The sequence below is a fragment of the Anas acuta genome, chromosome 9 (assembly GCF_963932015.1).
Source record: "Anas acuta chromosome 9, bAnaAcu1.1, whole genome shotgun sequence".
Lineage (NCBI taxonomy): Eukaryota > Metazoa > Chordata > Aves > Anseriformes > Anatidae > Anas > Anas acuta.
The window spans coordinates 8,895,107-8,906,324 of record NC_088987.1 but is presented as its reverse complement, the minus strand read 5'-3'; the positions used below and the strand labels follow the sequence as shown (position 1 = coordinate 8,906,324).

The 11,218-nt window shown below is 40.1% G+C and overlaps 1 protein-coding gene and 1 long non-coding RNA gene across 2 annotated transcripts in view; one reads left to right on the top strand and one right to left on the bottom strand.

The window, feature by feature from the left end:
* LOC137860954 (uncharacterized) overlaps nucleotides 1-649 on the bottom strand; it is a 74,485-nt gene extending 73,836 nt beyond the window's left edge. Inside the window, exons 1-2 of the long non-coding RNA XR_011099275.1 lie at nucleotides 526-649; nucleotides 309-417 (exon numbers count right to left, since the gene is read on the bottom strand). This is a non-coding gene — a long non-coding RNA (uncharacterized lncRNA). The remainder of the gene's footprint in view (nucleotides 1-308; nucleotides 418-525) is intronic.
* Nucleotides 650-808: 159 nt separating this feature from the next.
* Nucleotides 809-11,102, top strand: HRG (histidine rich glycoprotein). Its single transcript, XM_068691814.1, has 7 exons — nucleotides 809-1,099; nucleotides 3,503-3,610; nucleotides 4,590-4,677; nucleotides 5,141-5,307; nucleotides 7,032-7,148; nucleotides 8,639-8,725; nucleotides 9,660-11,102. The coding sequence occupies exons 1-7, from the start codon at nucleotides 902-904 to the stop codon at nucleotides 10,674-10,676; spliced, it is 1,782 nt and encodes a 593-aa protein (XP_068547915.1). The 5' UTR covers nucleotides 809-901; the 3' UTR covers nucleotides 10,677-11,102.
* The last annotated feature ends 116 nt before the right edge of the window (nucleotides 11,103-11,218 follow it).

Sequence of the window (11,218 nt, the reverse complement as noted above, 5' to 3'; positions counted from 1 at the left end):
TTCTGTTTCGCAGAGAATACTGAGATATCCTGCAAAAGCTATGAATATTACTATGCACTGAATCATTTTAATAAATACTAAAAAATCAGCAATTCCCTAAGTAAGTCTTTTGAAAGCTACTACAGCCAAAGAACACATAAAACTACTTAGACTGAGTGCAAAGTTAGATTTATATCACTTCATGCCATGCCTCAATTGTGTTGGTATTAAGCCAGTCAATCCTATTCTGTGTGCTGTTCTGAAAAGATGTAAAGCTGATGAAAGTCTGCTCAAAATTTTCCCAACCTGGAGGAGTAGCAGGTACTTACATAGAGGCTATAGACCACCTGCTTGCAAGGGCACATTGGGCTAAAACCCTTCTCCAAATCTGAGTGACCTTCTTGTTTCCCTTTCACTGGTTCTCTCCTCATTAAGGACCTGCAACAACAAGGATACAGATATAGCCATAATATTACCACAAATATCTCAGCGTATTTGTATTTCAGCTATTTTCATGGTAAACAAGAAACCAAGATTGCATAATACCTGCACACATAAACTGGACCATCCTACTTAGAGGCTCATCAGCATGTTGTTAGAAGCTAAATATTCTTCATAGTAAAACACAATTGCACAATGCCTGCTTAAAGAATCACAAACATACTCCCTTTGATGAATGGTCCAGAAAGCACTGTAAGGACTACTTTTCTCAAAATCTGCTCAATCACTATGTAATCATTTACTTACTGTTTGTAAACATTAATCCAGGGCCAAGGTAATAGCCTTGTGACACAACACTTAAATTTATATAAAACCATGCCCTTTTAGCATTCATTTACAACTTCTGCAGACCACTCTGATGTAAAGCAGAATACTGGCTTTATCAGGGCACGGGCAGTGGTGACCTAACACCACAAACAAAATGCTCTATCTAACTTCATTTTTTTTCCTAACGCTACTGCAGTGCTATAATGCCCAAACCAAAACACGCCTTACACCTACAGACTGCAAGACCGCCGAAGCAGATGCAGGAGTGGCCCTGGATTTGGTCAACAGACATCGCAGAGAAGGTTATGTTTTCGGTTTGTTCCGTGTTGCTGATGCACACGAGCTACGTACAGTAAGTATCAATTAAAAAGCTGATTTATACAGGACGGTGATTTTAAAATAATGAGACAGATCATTAAAAGCTGATAATTATTGTTTTTAACAGAGCAATGCTGATGTAATTCAATGAATCAGCTGTGATTTATGCTATCACAGTATTAATTTGTGCATGATTTATTGTGTGTAAGCTTGATTTCAAAGGACGCTGACTGCCCTCTATTTCCTTGGCTGACCAGATGTTAGCATAGGAGATGCTCTGAACAGCTTTATATAATACTGGAAATTAATCTGTCTGCTCTGTTGTCAGGTCTCAAATGTTATGTTCGTAATTTATACTCAGAGGGTTTCTTCAATCTGTGAATGTTTAACATGAACTAGATCAATGTATACTTCATGACAGGTATTTTGTTTTGATCTTAATTTTGGAGATTACTGGGTAACTGCAGAGAATGGAGAAAAGTTGAGGAAGACACAGGAGATGAAAATACCACTCTGCAAAAAGGGGAAGGGCTGGATAGAGAGCCTACATCAGTCATCCATTTCCCACTTCATAGGTTCTTTCCTATTGCTATTTCCTAGAGAGCATACATGAGCTTTTCTCAATCATTGCCTGCCTAAATGCCAAAGCAAATCAATAGCCAAAAAAGCAACAGAACACACAATTTCTTTAGCTATTAGATAAAAGAGATCAAGGAAACACAAATTTACTGGTACACTTGGCTACCTTTTAACTGCTTGGGTTGTCAACAACAATCTACACGTCTGCAACGTTCATGAGCTGTATTACACACCTCACTACGGCAACCAAAAAAAAAAAAAAAAGCTAGTTAAAAGCTAGTTTTGATGGAGCTGTTTAAAACTAACTGCCTGTTAAGAGGAGAAGCTCAAAAAGAGACTGAAGATCCAGATTGCTACAAGTTTTCAGGTACATTTTCAAAAAAAAAAAAAAAAATCAGAACATTCTGTTTTTCAAAGACTAGGATATGGGGAGTGATACTAATTGATTTTCATGCAAGAGCCAGATGATTGAAGAGCTCATCTAGGATGCAAACAGTCTTCTCCAGCATAGAGAAATCACAAATTATTGGGATTTATAAAATAAAATAGTGATGCTCATTTATACAATAAAATACTCTCCCTTATGAGAGAACAACCATGTGGCTAGCAGGCAGGACAGGTGCCAGGAGAGCTACGGTTCTGGTTTCCTGCTTCTGCCACATGTGTCTTTGTGCAAATCACCTAGCCTTTAATTTTAAAATAGAGACATTGCTAAGCCATATGCACACTGCAAAACTAATGCTTAACATGACAGTGGTGGATACTTACTAATAAAAATATTACACTAGACTGCTGGAATTCTTTCCCAAGGTCTTGTTTATACAGAAACACTCTGAAAGAGGAATCTGAATGGATGAAATTTCATAAAACCTGAGGACGCTTATTCACAGTGAAGGGCTTTGCATCATTTTATCTAAATGATAAAATGAAATATGTCTGTTTTCATTCTGAATGTCCATACAGGGGTTGCTTGAAGTTTACATAATTCATTCCAAATGTGAATTGAGATTCCTTTCCCCGCAGACAAATACCATACTGTTTCTGTGGACCACAGTTAATTCTTAATATCACATTCCATTACCCTGGCAGTCAAATCATTATTCCCTATCCTACTTGCTCCAGAAATAAAACATACTAGAAGAATTTCAGAGCTAAGGTTCCTGACTTTACAGAGATATTTCAGTTTTGTTGTATCGCTCCCTGAATAAACAGGGCAGGAAACAAAATTCTGAAGCGGCATCTGGTCACTAAGGTCATCTGAAGTGGATGTAGTTGTCAAACAGGCTGTCTAGACAACAGGTTTGCTAAGAGACCAATGTGCTCAATGTAAAAATCAGGAGGGAAGGAAAACTTTTCATCGTTAACATTTTCCACACGTGATGGACACCAGGTTAGAAACAGACTCTTCTCATAGATTCTCTACAGAAGGTTAAGAGGTAACAGCCATAAGCTGCATGAAGGGAAATTCTGACTCGATATAAGGCCACACAAAAAAATCAGAGAGCAAACAGTTAAGTACTGGAACTGCCCAGAGAGGCTGTAGAACATCTGTCTTGATGATATATCGAACTCAGCTGGACAAGGTTGATCTAACTTTCATCTAATTTTGAACTTAGCTTTGCCTTGAATGAGTGGCTGCACAAGATGACCTCCAAAGATCCCTTCCTGCCTAAACCGTTCTATGATTCTGCCCTTTTCAGCTCAGAAAAAGTTCAATACAGAACTGGGGAAGCTACATTAAAGATGAAATTTACCTACTTATTAAAAAGTTTCTTTCAGACCAAGCTTCTTGTGTGTATACATATAATATATAATTATTATAATATATATGTATTTTTTATCTGTACTTCTCTTCCAGAGAAATTCATCAATTTTTTTCTTAACTTTGGATGTGCTGGAAACTGAATGCCCTGTAATATCTGGAAGACATTGGGAGTCTTGTGAATACGGTGACGTCTATTCCATGGCAAGTAACAGCACCCAGGCAGATTCATACGTCAATATTGCATTAATTTGATCTTCACCTGAACTGCCCAGAAATTCACTTGCTACTACACCCCTAAGTGAAGGCTAGGCTTTAATATGGCTCACTATAAAGTAACATCTATTGGATTCTAGAGTTGTAAAACATCAGCTAAAGGTTTGGAAAAGGGGTGACTCATCAAATAAAGCACAACTGTGTTTAATTAGTTGTCTTACAGGAGCTATACTCCATTTTTCCACTGCTGGTAACAGAACTTGAGAATAAATTGCTAACAACTAAAGGGCAATAGAAATGATTTTTTTTTAAACTCATATTCCTAGTTTATAAGCCAGAAATGCCTGTGTTATACCTAGTCAGTTGTATGTTGTAGTGTTTGTGCCATGACGATGTAAAAGATGAGCAGTGTCAGTACGCACAGGGTACACAGCAGTCCTTGTCCTTATTTGTTTCAGTACAATGATGCAGTCTGGGCTGGGAGCTATCTGTGCAAACTTTATTTAAATAGGAGAGTGGTGATACTACCACACAGGACAGAGCAGGAAGGCCATGAGGAGAGAAGAGAAAAGAAGTCATTTACTCTTTTTATTAAGCGAAAATGAATGTGAGAAAAGGTTCATCCACTCTTTGATAAAGATTTATATAACCTTTGAGTATCCTAAGTTCCCCTGCTAGCTACTATTATCTCACTGTAAATAAGTCTTAGAGTGACTGAGAAGGCTCTATTAGTTTTCCCTGGTCTCCTCAGTCAGGCAAACTGAAAATTAAAATAAAGTCTTTTGTTGGAGACTTGTACCTAAAAACAATCTTTGAATGGTACTAGATCAAACACTCCATTAACAACCACATCTGTTATTCTTTGAAATGCTGAACATTAGGAGGAGGCATCGTTTCTACAATCAACTACATCCAATTAAATCCAATGCAAATAACATTATGGTCATATATTCTTTTCCCCCCTCAGGACTTTGGGCAATGTAAGATTATCATGCATACGAGCCAGCTGTTGAAGAAACCTCAACTACATGCATTTAATTGTACACTAAGTCCAGGTAAAAGAACCACTGTTGGAAGCTAACACACACCTCAAACCAATCTCATCTGCTCACAATTCTGATTTTAGATAACTCCAATGGTATGTTAAGAATGAGTAATAGGATTAAGAGTACCCAGCTCTTCTAAACTGACTTTATTGGTGTCAGATGGTATCATCACTCCAGCCCACCAAAACTTGATAATGAGCATCAGAAAAAAATTAACTTGGAAAGAATGCCCATTTCAGGGTTAAATTCTAAAGCCGAGCTAGAAGGTGTATAAGAATATACTTTTTCACGGTAGTCTTTTTTTCACATGACAGGAGAAACCTGTATTTGTAGCATGAGAAATAGGTATTTCATCTCCAAAGAAACACTTGGTATTTCAGCTTCTTCTTATGAGGTCACATCAAAGATACATACACAGATTTTACTCCCTAGAGTATCTATTGCAACATGACTAACTTCTCTGTTTTTACAGTTCCTCCCAGTTTAATACAGTGCAAAGACTGTCTTGTAAAAGGTGAAGTCTTAGAAGTCACTGAGCAACATAAAAATACGGCTGCAAAGGCCCTGAAAAAATTCAACAGCGAGAGCAACCACACAAACTACTTCAGTGTCCTCAAAGTTGAAAAGGTTTTAAAGACGGTAAGTGGCATTTTGTCCTCGAACTACTTACAAATGACATTTTGGGAGCAGATCCAAAAACATAGGCCCAGAACTCAAATCCTTTTAGGATCAGAAATACTGCATGTAACCTCTCAGCATAAGTAATCTGCTTAAAATTGAAGGTCCTACTTCTGCAAAGTCTTATAAACTTAATTTAAGCATATGAAAGGAAAAGGATTTCTCATCTGCTGAAAACCATGGCAGTGGGATGGCATTCCAAATGCCTGCCTTCTTTGGGTGCATTTTTTTTTATATTATTTATTTTTAATTTTGCATGCCTATTTACCTAACAATTTCTAACATACAAGAGTTTATTTACTACGAACCATAGTTCATCAAGATGTACAGTCATGTGTGTTACCACAGCCATACATCCTGGCAGACGAAGCCAGATAACTTTTTACTATTAGAATATTTAGCACATGGGTGCAACACTAAGTGGAACACATTCAGAATAATTTTGGCTGCTGCAGAACAGAGCAGCACTCTGAGAGCTCTGAAGGACTGGAGGTAAATGTGTCTCTGTGCTGTACCTCCTGGGGAACTACTGGCTCTGGTAACTCCTCCATCTCTGAGTGATGTTGACACAAAGGCTTCCCTTTTGGTTGTTTAGAAGCCTAACTCTTGCACCACCATTATTTCTTGCTGGTAGATACCGGAGACCTTCACTTAAACAGCACAGGATCGTTCTGTACAAGTGTATCAGTTCAGGACACCTCTGTTATGAGGTCCCATGGCCCCTTCCATAATACATGTTGTTCCCAGAACCTGCCCAAATTACAGTGTGCCAATCCCACCTCCCTGTAGAAACTTTGCACAGAACCTTAACAGTGTTCTGCACTGTTGTCCCATGCAGGACGTATCCCTCCTCACACTCAGCCCATGGCTGTTTTCTATTTGCCTGGATTCCAGGATTTCTCCCAAACCATTTTGTTTTAATTTGTCTTCACACTTCTCTGTCTTTAGCTACAGTGAGAAACCCGATTGTACCACTAGATTTCAGTAGACTGTGTACCACCTAGAAACTACGAAGTTTGATTAAAAAGTATACCACAGAGTATGTGCAACTACTTGTAAAAATTCAGTTAAACCAGTGAAACTTGAGTGCACGCATGCTATGGACATCTTCAATGCAGACTTGAAATAAACTACTACTGCAGTTGAAACTTAAAGTGAAGCATCTCTTTATGGATTCTAGCAGGATCACAAAGGCCTTCTGTTCTTATGGAGCAATGCCTCCTCTATGAATAATGCTGCTGACATTAGAGAAAGCAACAACCTCAAAGAAACTGGCAGAATTTCATCCCAAATTAACATCAGCACTGTAGTACTATGCACTTCCATCACTGGAAGGGGGTGGTTGCCATTTTCATTGGAGCAGCTGTTCAATTTAGGGAGAAGACTCTAAGGACTCTACTTCCTAAAAACACAGGCTGTAAGAGATTTTATAATACACACATGCCAGACAACGAAACAAAGCAACCATCTCCTGGAACTCCTATAAAGGAGTGAGGAAAGCGAGGTATAAATAATCAAATCCATTTTTCTTACTGAATACGCATGTGTGTATGAACTTTTGAACAGCACAGGTAATGAATGCATGATGTAGACAGGATTTTGATGAGTATAGAGTATAGTTGCTTTTAAAATTACAGAAAAAAGAAAAAACACCTGTCACACTTTTTCTTTGACTTCTGTTTCAGACTGACTCCAATGAAGTTCTCACTTTAGGATTCTCTATAAGGGAGACCAACTGTTCCAAAGATGTGCAACAGACACAGGAGCCACTGGATTGTAACATTCTGGATAACTGGCATGCTGTGAGTAAAGTCTTTGAATGAAAAATGATGGAAGGAGTAACACCAGGAAGATTTTATCACAATGATTCCAAACATTTCCTGTAAGCATGCACCCAAACTCAAAATTCAGAATCCAGCATATCAAAGTGCAGATCCCAATTTCACAGGTACTCCTTCTCTAAGGAGCCAATCTCAAATCCAAATGTAACTGGAGTTGCATATTTCAGATCTAGAGCTCAGGTCTTCTCTTTGGATCTGGCTTTCACCTTCAAATTGTGGCCATTCCCCTAGCAAATTATTCATGCTATCTTCATAACAAACATTTATACTAACATGACTGATAGATTTTGAATGAGATATATGTACTGTGCCATCCCAGTGAGTCCAGGATTACTTTTTTCTCCTCTGCTGCAGGGGAACATAGGGTGGAATAATTCAGGCCTATCTACAGATAATTATCAAAGTACTCTCTTCACCCAACCTTCCCTTTACAATGACAGTCAGCAGCAAATAAAGTACTAGGCAGCAGCAACAAACCAAAATAAATTATTCCACAGAAATGAAATGGAAGGAATGAAATAAAAATATGGAAAAAATAAAACCTGCAGAGCTGACGGGGTTTTTATGTAGATCCATTTCCTTTTCTGGCTCCTTATACTCCAGAAAACTGGAAAGGATTGTGAATAAATTGGTGGCAGAACTAAAAGCTCACTAGAATGAAGCACAAGCCAGATAGCCAGAGGTTTTGAATTCTGTTCTCAGTGCTGACACCACTGTTGTGTGTGTAAAACGCTATTACCATTTGTAATCACTGGTCATAATAGGCTACTAATGGCCCTAGCATGTACTAAGATAAAGCAGCTGCCAGAGAACGCATACACAGATTATTTTCTATCATTGATAGTAATGATCATGATATTTCTGTAATGACAACGTTTGTTATCATTTCTTGAGTTCTGTGCTCTTTCCGCATGAGCAGTTCTATGCATGATGACTGGACAGTCACTGTAAATGGGATGCTAAGGGAAGTAATGCTAAAAGATTACAACAAATTTCTTCTCAAAAATAAATACAGAAAAAAGCTCTACATTGAGCTTCATCTCAAACAGCATAGCTATGCAGTGTCTGGTTTCGAGGACTTTGAGCAAAGTTTCTGAGTAGCCCAGTCTGAACAGATGTTTGACAGAAAAGAACAAAAATCAGCCTGTGCAGATATTAGTAGACGACTAATTTTTACAGACATCAAAAGAGAAGTAAGCTGGAGAGTGTGGCAGCCCTCTAGACGCATATGAGGAAGTGGTCTTCACAGGCAAGAACACTCAAAAATTAAATATATTTTATTCATTTGTATCAAGTATCATTGGCCAGAAAGCTCAGGATCTAAGTTATATAAACATACTTAGGTATCAAAGGAAGTAGCATAACTTTTAAAACATTGACCTTTCAGTGGCTTCTATTATCTCCATCACCTGAACCCAGATGGGCATTGTTTTTTCTTTTGTTTTGCTCAGCAAAAGGGATTCTGCAAGGCACGAATCGCCAGTGATTCAGATGGTCCCGATGGAACAGATATAAGCTGTGAACTCTACCATCCCTGGGTATGTACTGAATTACTGAAACGTCTCTGGCTATTTCCTAATGCAGGCTATTGCAGCCTCAGTCCAGCCTGACAGAAGAAAGGTTGCAAAGGTTGTTTATGCCCCGTTATTACTCCCCGGGTGTGATGCAGCATGCGAGGACGGACTGGCTTTTGACTACTAGGTCAATCAGAGGATTAATTAGCATCGAGCTGTCCCCACTGCTTCCTCTGAAAGTGTCTTCGCTCTAATCATACTCCTTAGTTAAAGTGAGTAGAGATTTACAAGTTCAAAGGGAATTTTAGAAAGCACGAGGAGGGGAAATGATCTTTATTATATGTGTTCTGTGTTCGGTCTCTTCTCCCAAGCACCAGGTGATAAGACGAGGAAACGGCCTCAGGTTGTGCCAGGGGAGGTTTAGGTTGGATATTAGGAAAAATTCCTTCACTGAAAGGGTTGTGAGGCTTTGGAACAGGCTGCCCAGGGAAGAGGTTGAGTCACCATCCCTGCAGGTATTCAAAGGCGGTGTAGCTGTGGTGCTCAGGGACATGCTTCAGCGGTGGGCTTGGCAGTGCTGGGTTAACAGTTGGACTCCATCTTAGAGGTCTTGTCCAACCTAAATGATTCTGTGATTCTATAGTCGGTATTGCAGTGTATATTATAACAGCTAATCCAGTGTGGTTTTTATTTTGCTTTGATCCGCTACAGATTTTGCTCAGTTGGTTAGATCATTCCATTTTGTTATGGTATAGTATTTCCAGATGCTTTCCAGTAATTCAGCATTTTATCATCTACTCCTTCTCGTATATCCTGAAAAAAATGCAGCTTTTCTTTTCCTTACAAATCACTGGAACTGTAAATGTAAACCTATTAACTCCCACCTCTCTGTCACCACTTTCTTCTCTTCTCTTAACATCTCACTTAATGCATCTCTCCCTGGTGTTTTTATAAACAGCAGCTTCACCATGGACACAGATGCGGACACTCACGCCCGGGTGGGCCACACAGACATCCCCACCATCATTTTGGTCACAGACATCGCCACAGGGACAGACGCCCACCACATTTTCAATCCAAACCTGAAGACGCTGAGCATAGCCATGGTTTCTACGGAGAACAGGAAGACAGTCACGAAGAATCTCCTCCCTACCATGGTAGACGACATAACCGCCCTCGCCCACCACACCACGGTCCTCCACCTCCTCCTCAAGAGGAACTAGGTCGTACCCCTTCTCCCTATGATGAACAACGTAGTTCTCTTCCCCAAGATGAAACAGAGCAGTCCCCTTCTCCTTCTCCCGATGATGAACAACATGGTCCTTCCCATGGTCTTCCTCCCCATCATGGACCCCACTGTCCTCCTCCTCATGGACCACATCACCCACATCCTCCTCACCACCATGGACCACACGGTCATCCCCATCATCATGGGCCACATCACCCACATCCTCCTCACCACCATGGACCACATGGTTCTCCTCCTCCCCCTCCTGATGGATCACATCACCCACATCCTCCTCACCACCGTGGACCACACGGTCATCCCCATCATCACGGGCCACATCACCCACATCCTCCTCACCATCATGGACCACACTGTCCTCCTCCAGGACACCATCCTCATCCCCATCATCACCACCGACATCACTGCAACAAGACAGGCCCACCAGGAAAATACTTCCCCTTCCAGGTAACAGGAGCTATCTATCGCATTCCAGTTCTAAGCACGCAGGATTCTCTCACAGCTCCCAGTGCAAAATTTCGTGAGCTATCCCACCTGGGCCCTCAATCCCCCAGTACCGATGAAGGTACTTCCTTCACTGACCCGTATCTAGAGGAGATGCCAACAATTATAGATTTTCCAGATGACCGTTCACAATCAGAGTCATGCCCAGGAAAACCCAAACTTGATCTTCCCCAACTTTTGCCTTTGTTTCCATATAGCTCCATAGCACAAACTTCTTCTCCGTGACCCCAGAGAAAGTTCCTGACTTGAGGGCTGTAGGGCCAATGACAGGTGTACAATGAATGAAAACAGCATGTGGTGAAGGGGGAAAAGAATACAACATGCAAGGAGGAGACACGCTGAAAATAATGATTAATCCAAGCATTCCAACCTGCTTCTTGATCCCAGATATCTCAGACTCCACTGTAACTGAAAGGTTCAATAGAATGTGCTTGGGTTCCAATCTCACCTGCGAATGATGCTCCTTTAGTTCTGTCAAAGAAAATTCACTAACACTGAAAGCTACCTATCTTCATTTCCTCATAATTCCTCATTATAATGTACTTCTCTGAGGACATCTGACCACCTACCATTAAAAATAAAAAAGATCCATGGTACTACATTCATTCACACTTTCTGAAGATCTAAAGAAAATAAAATCATGTAAGCTTTTTTTCTTGACAATTGTCTCTTTTGTCACTGGGGCTGTTTAGCTGCACAGTCAGCACCCGGGAGGCACAGTCTAGCATAAATTGACTAATTGTAGCTGGGCTACCAGGTTATCTAGG

Coding starts and splice junctions, on each gene's coding strand:
- HRG (XM_068691814.1), top strand. CDS start 902: ATGCTCTATCTAACTTCATTTTTTTTCCTAACGCTACTGCAGTGCTAT. Junction 5,308..7,031: donor TTGAAAAGGTTTTAAAGACG/GTAAGTGGCATT, acceptor CTTCTGTTTCAG/ACTGACTCCAATGAAGTTCT. Junction 7,149..8,638: donor TTCTGGATAACTGGCATGCT/GTGAGTAAAGTC, acceptor TGTTTTGCTCAG/CAAAAGGGATTCTGCAAGGC.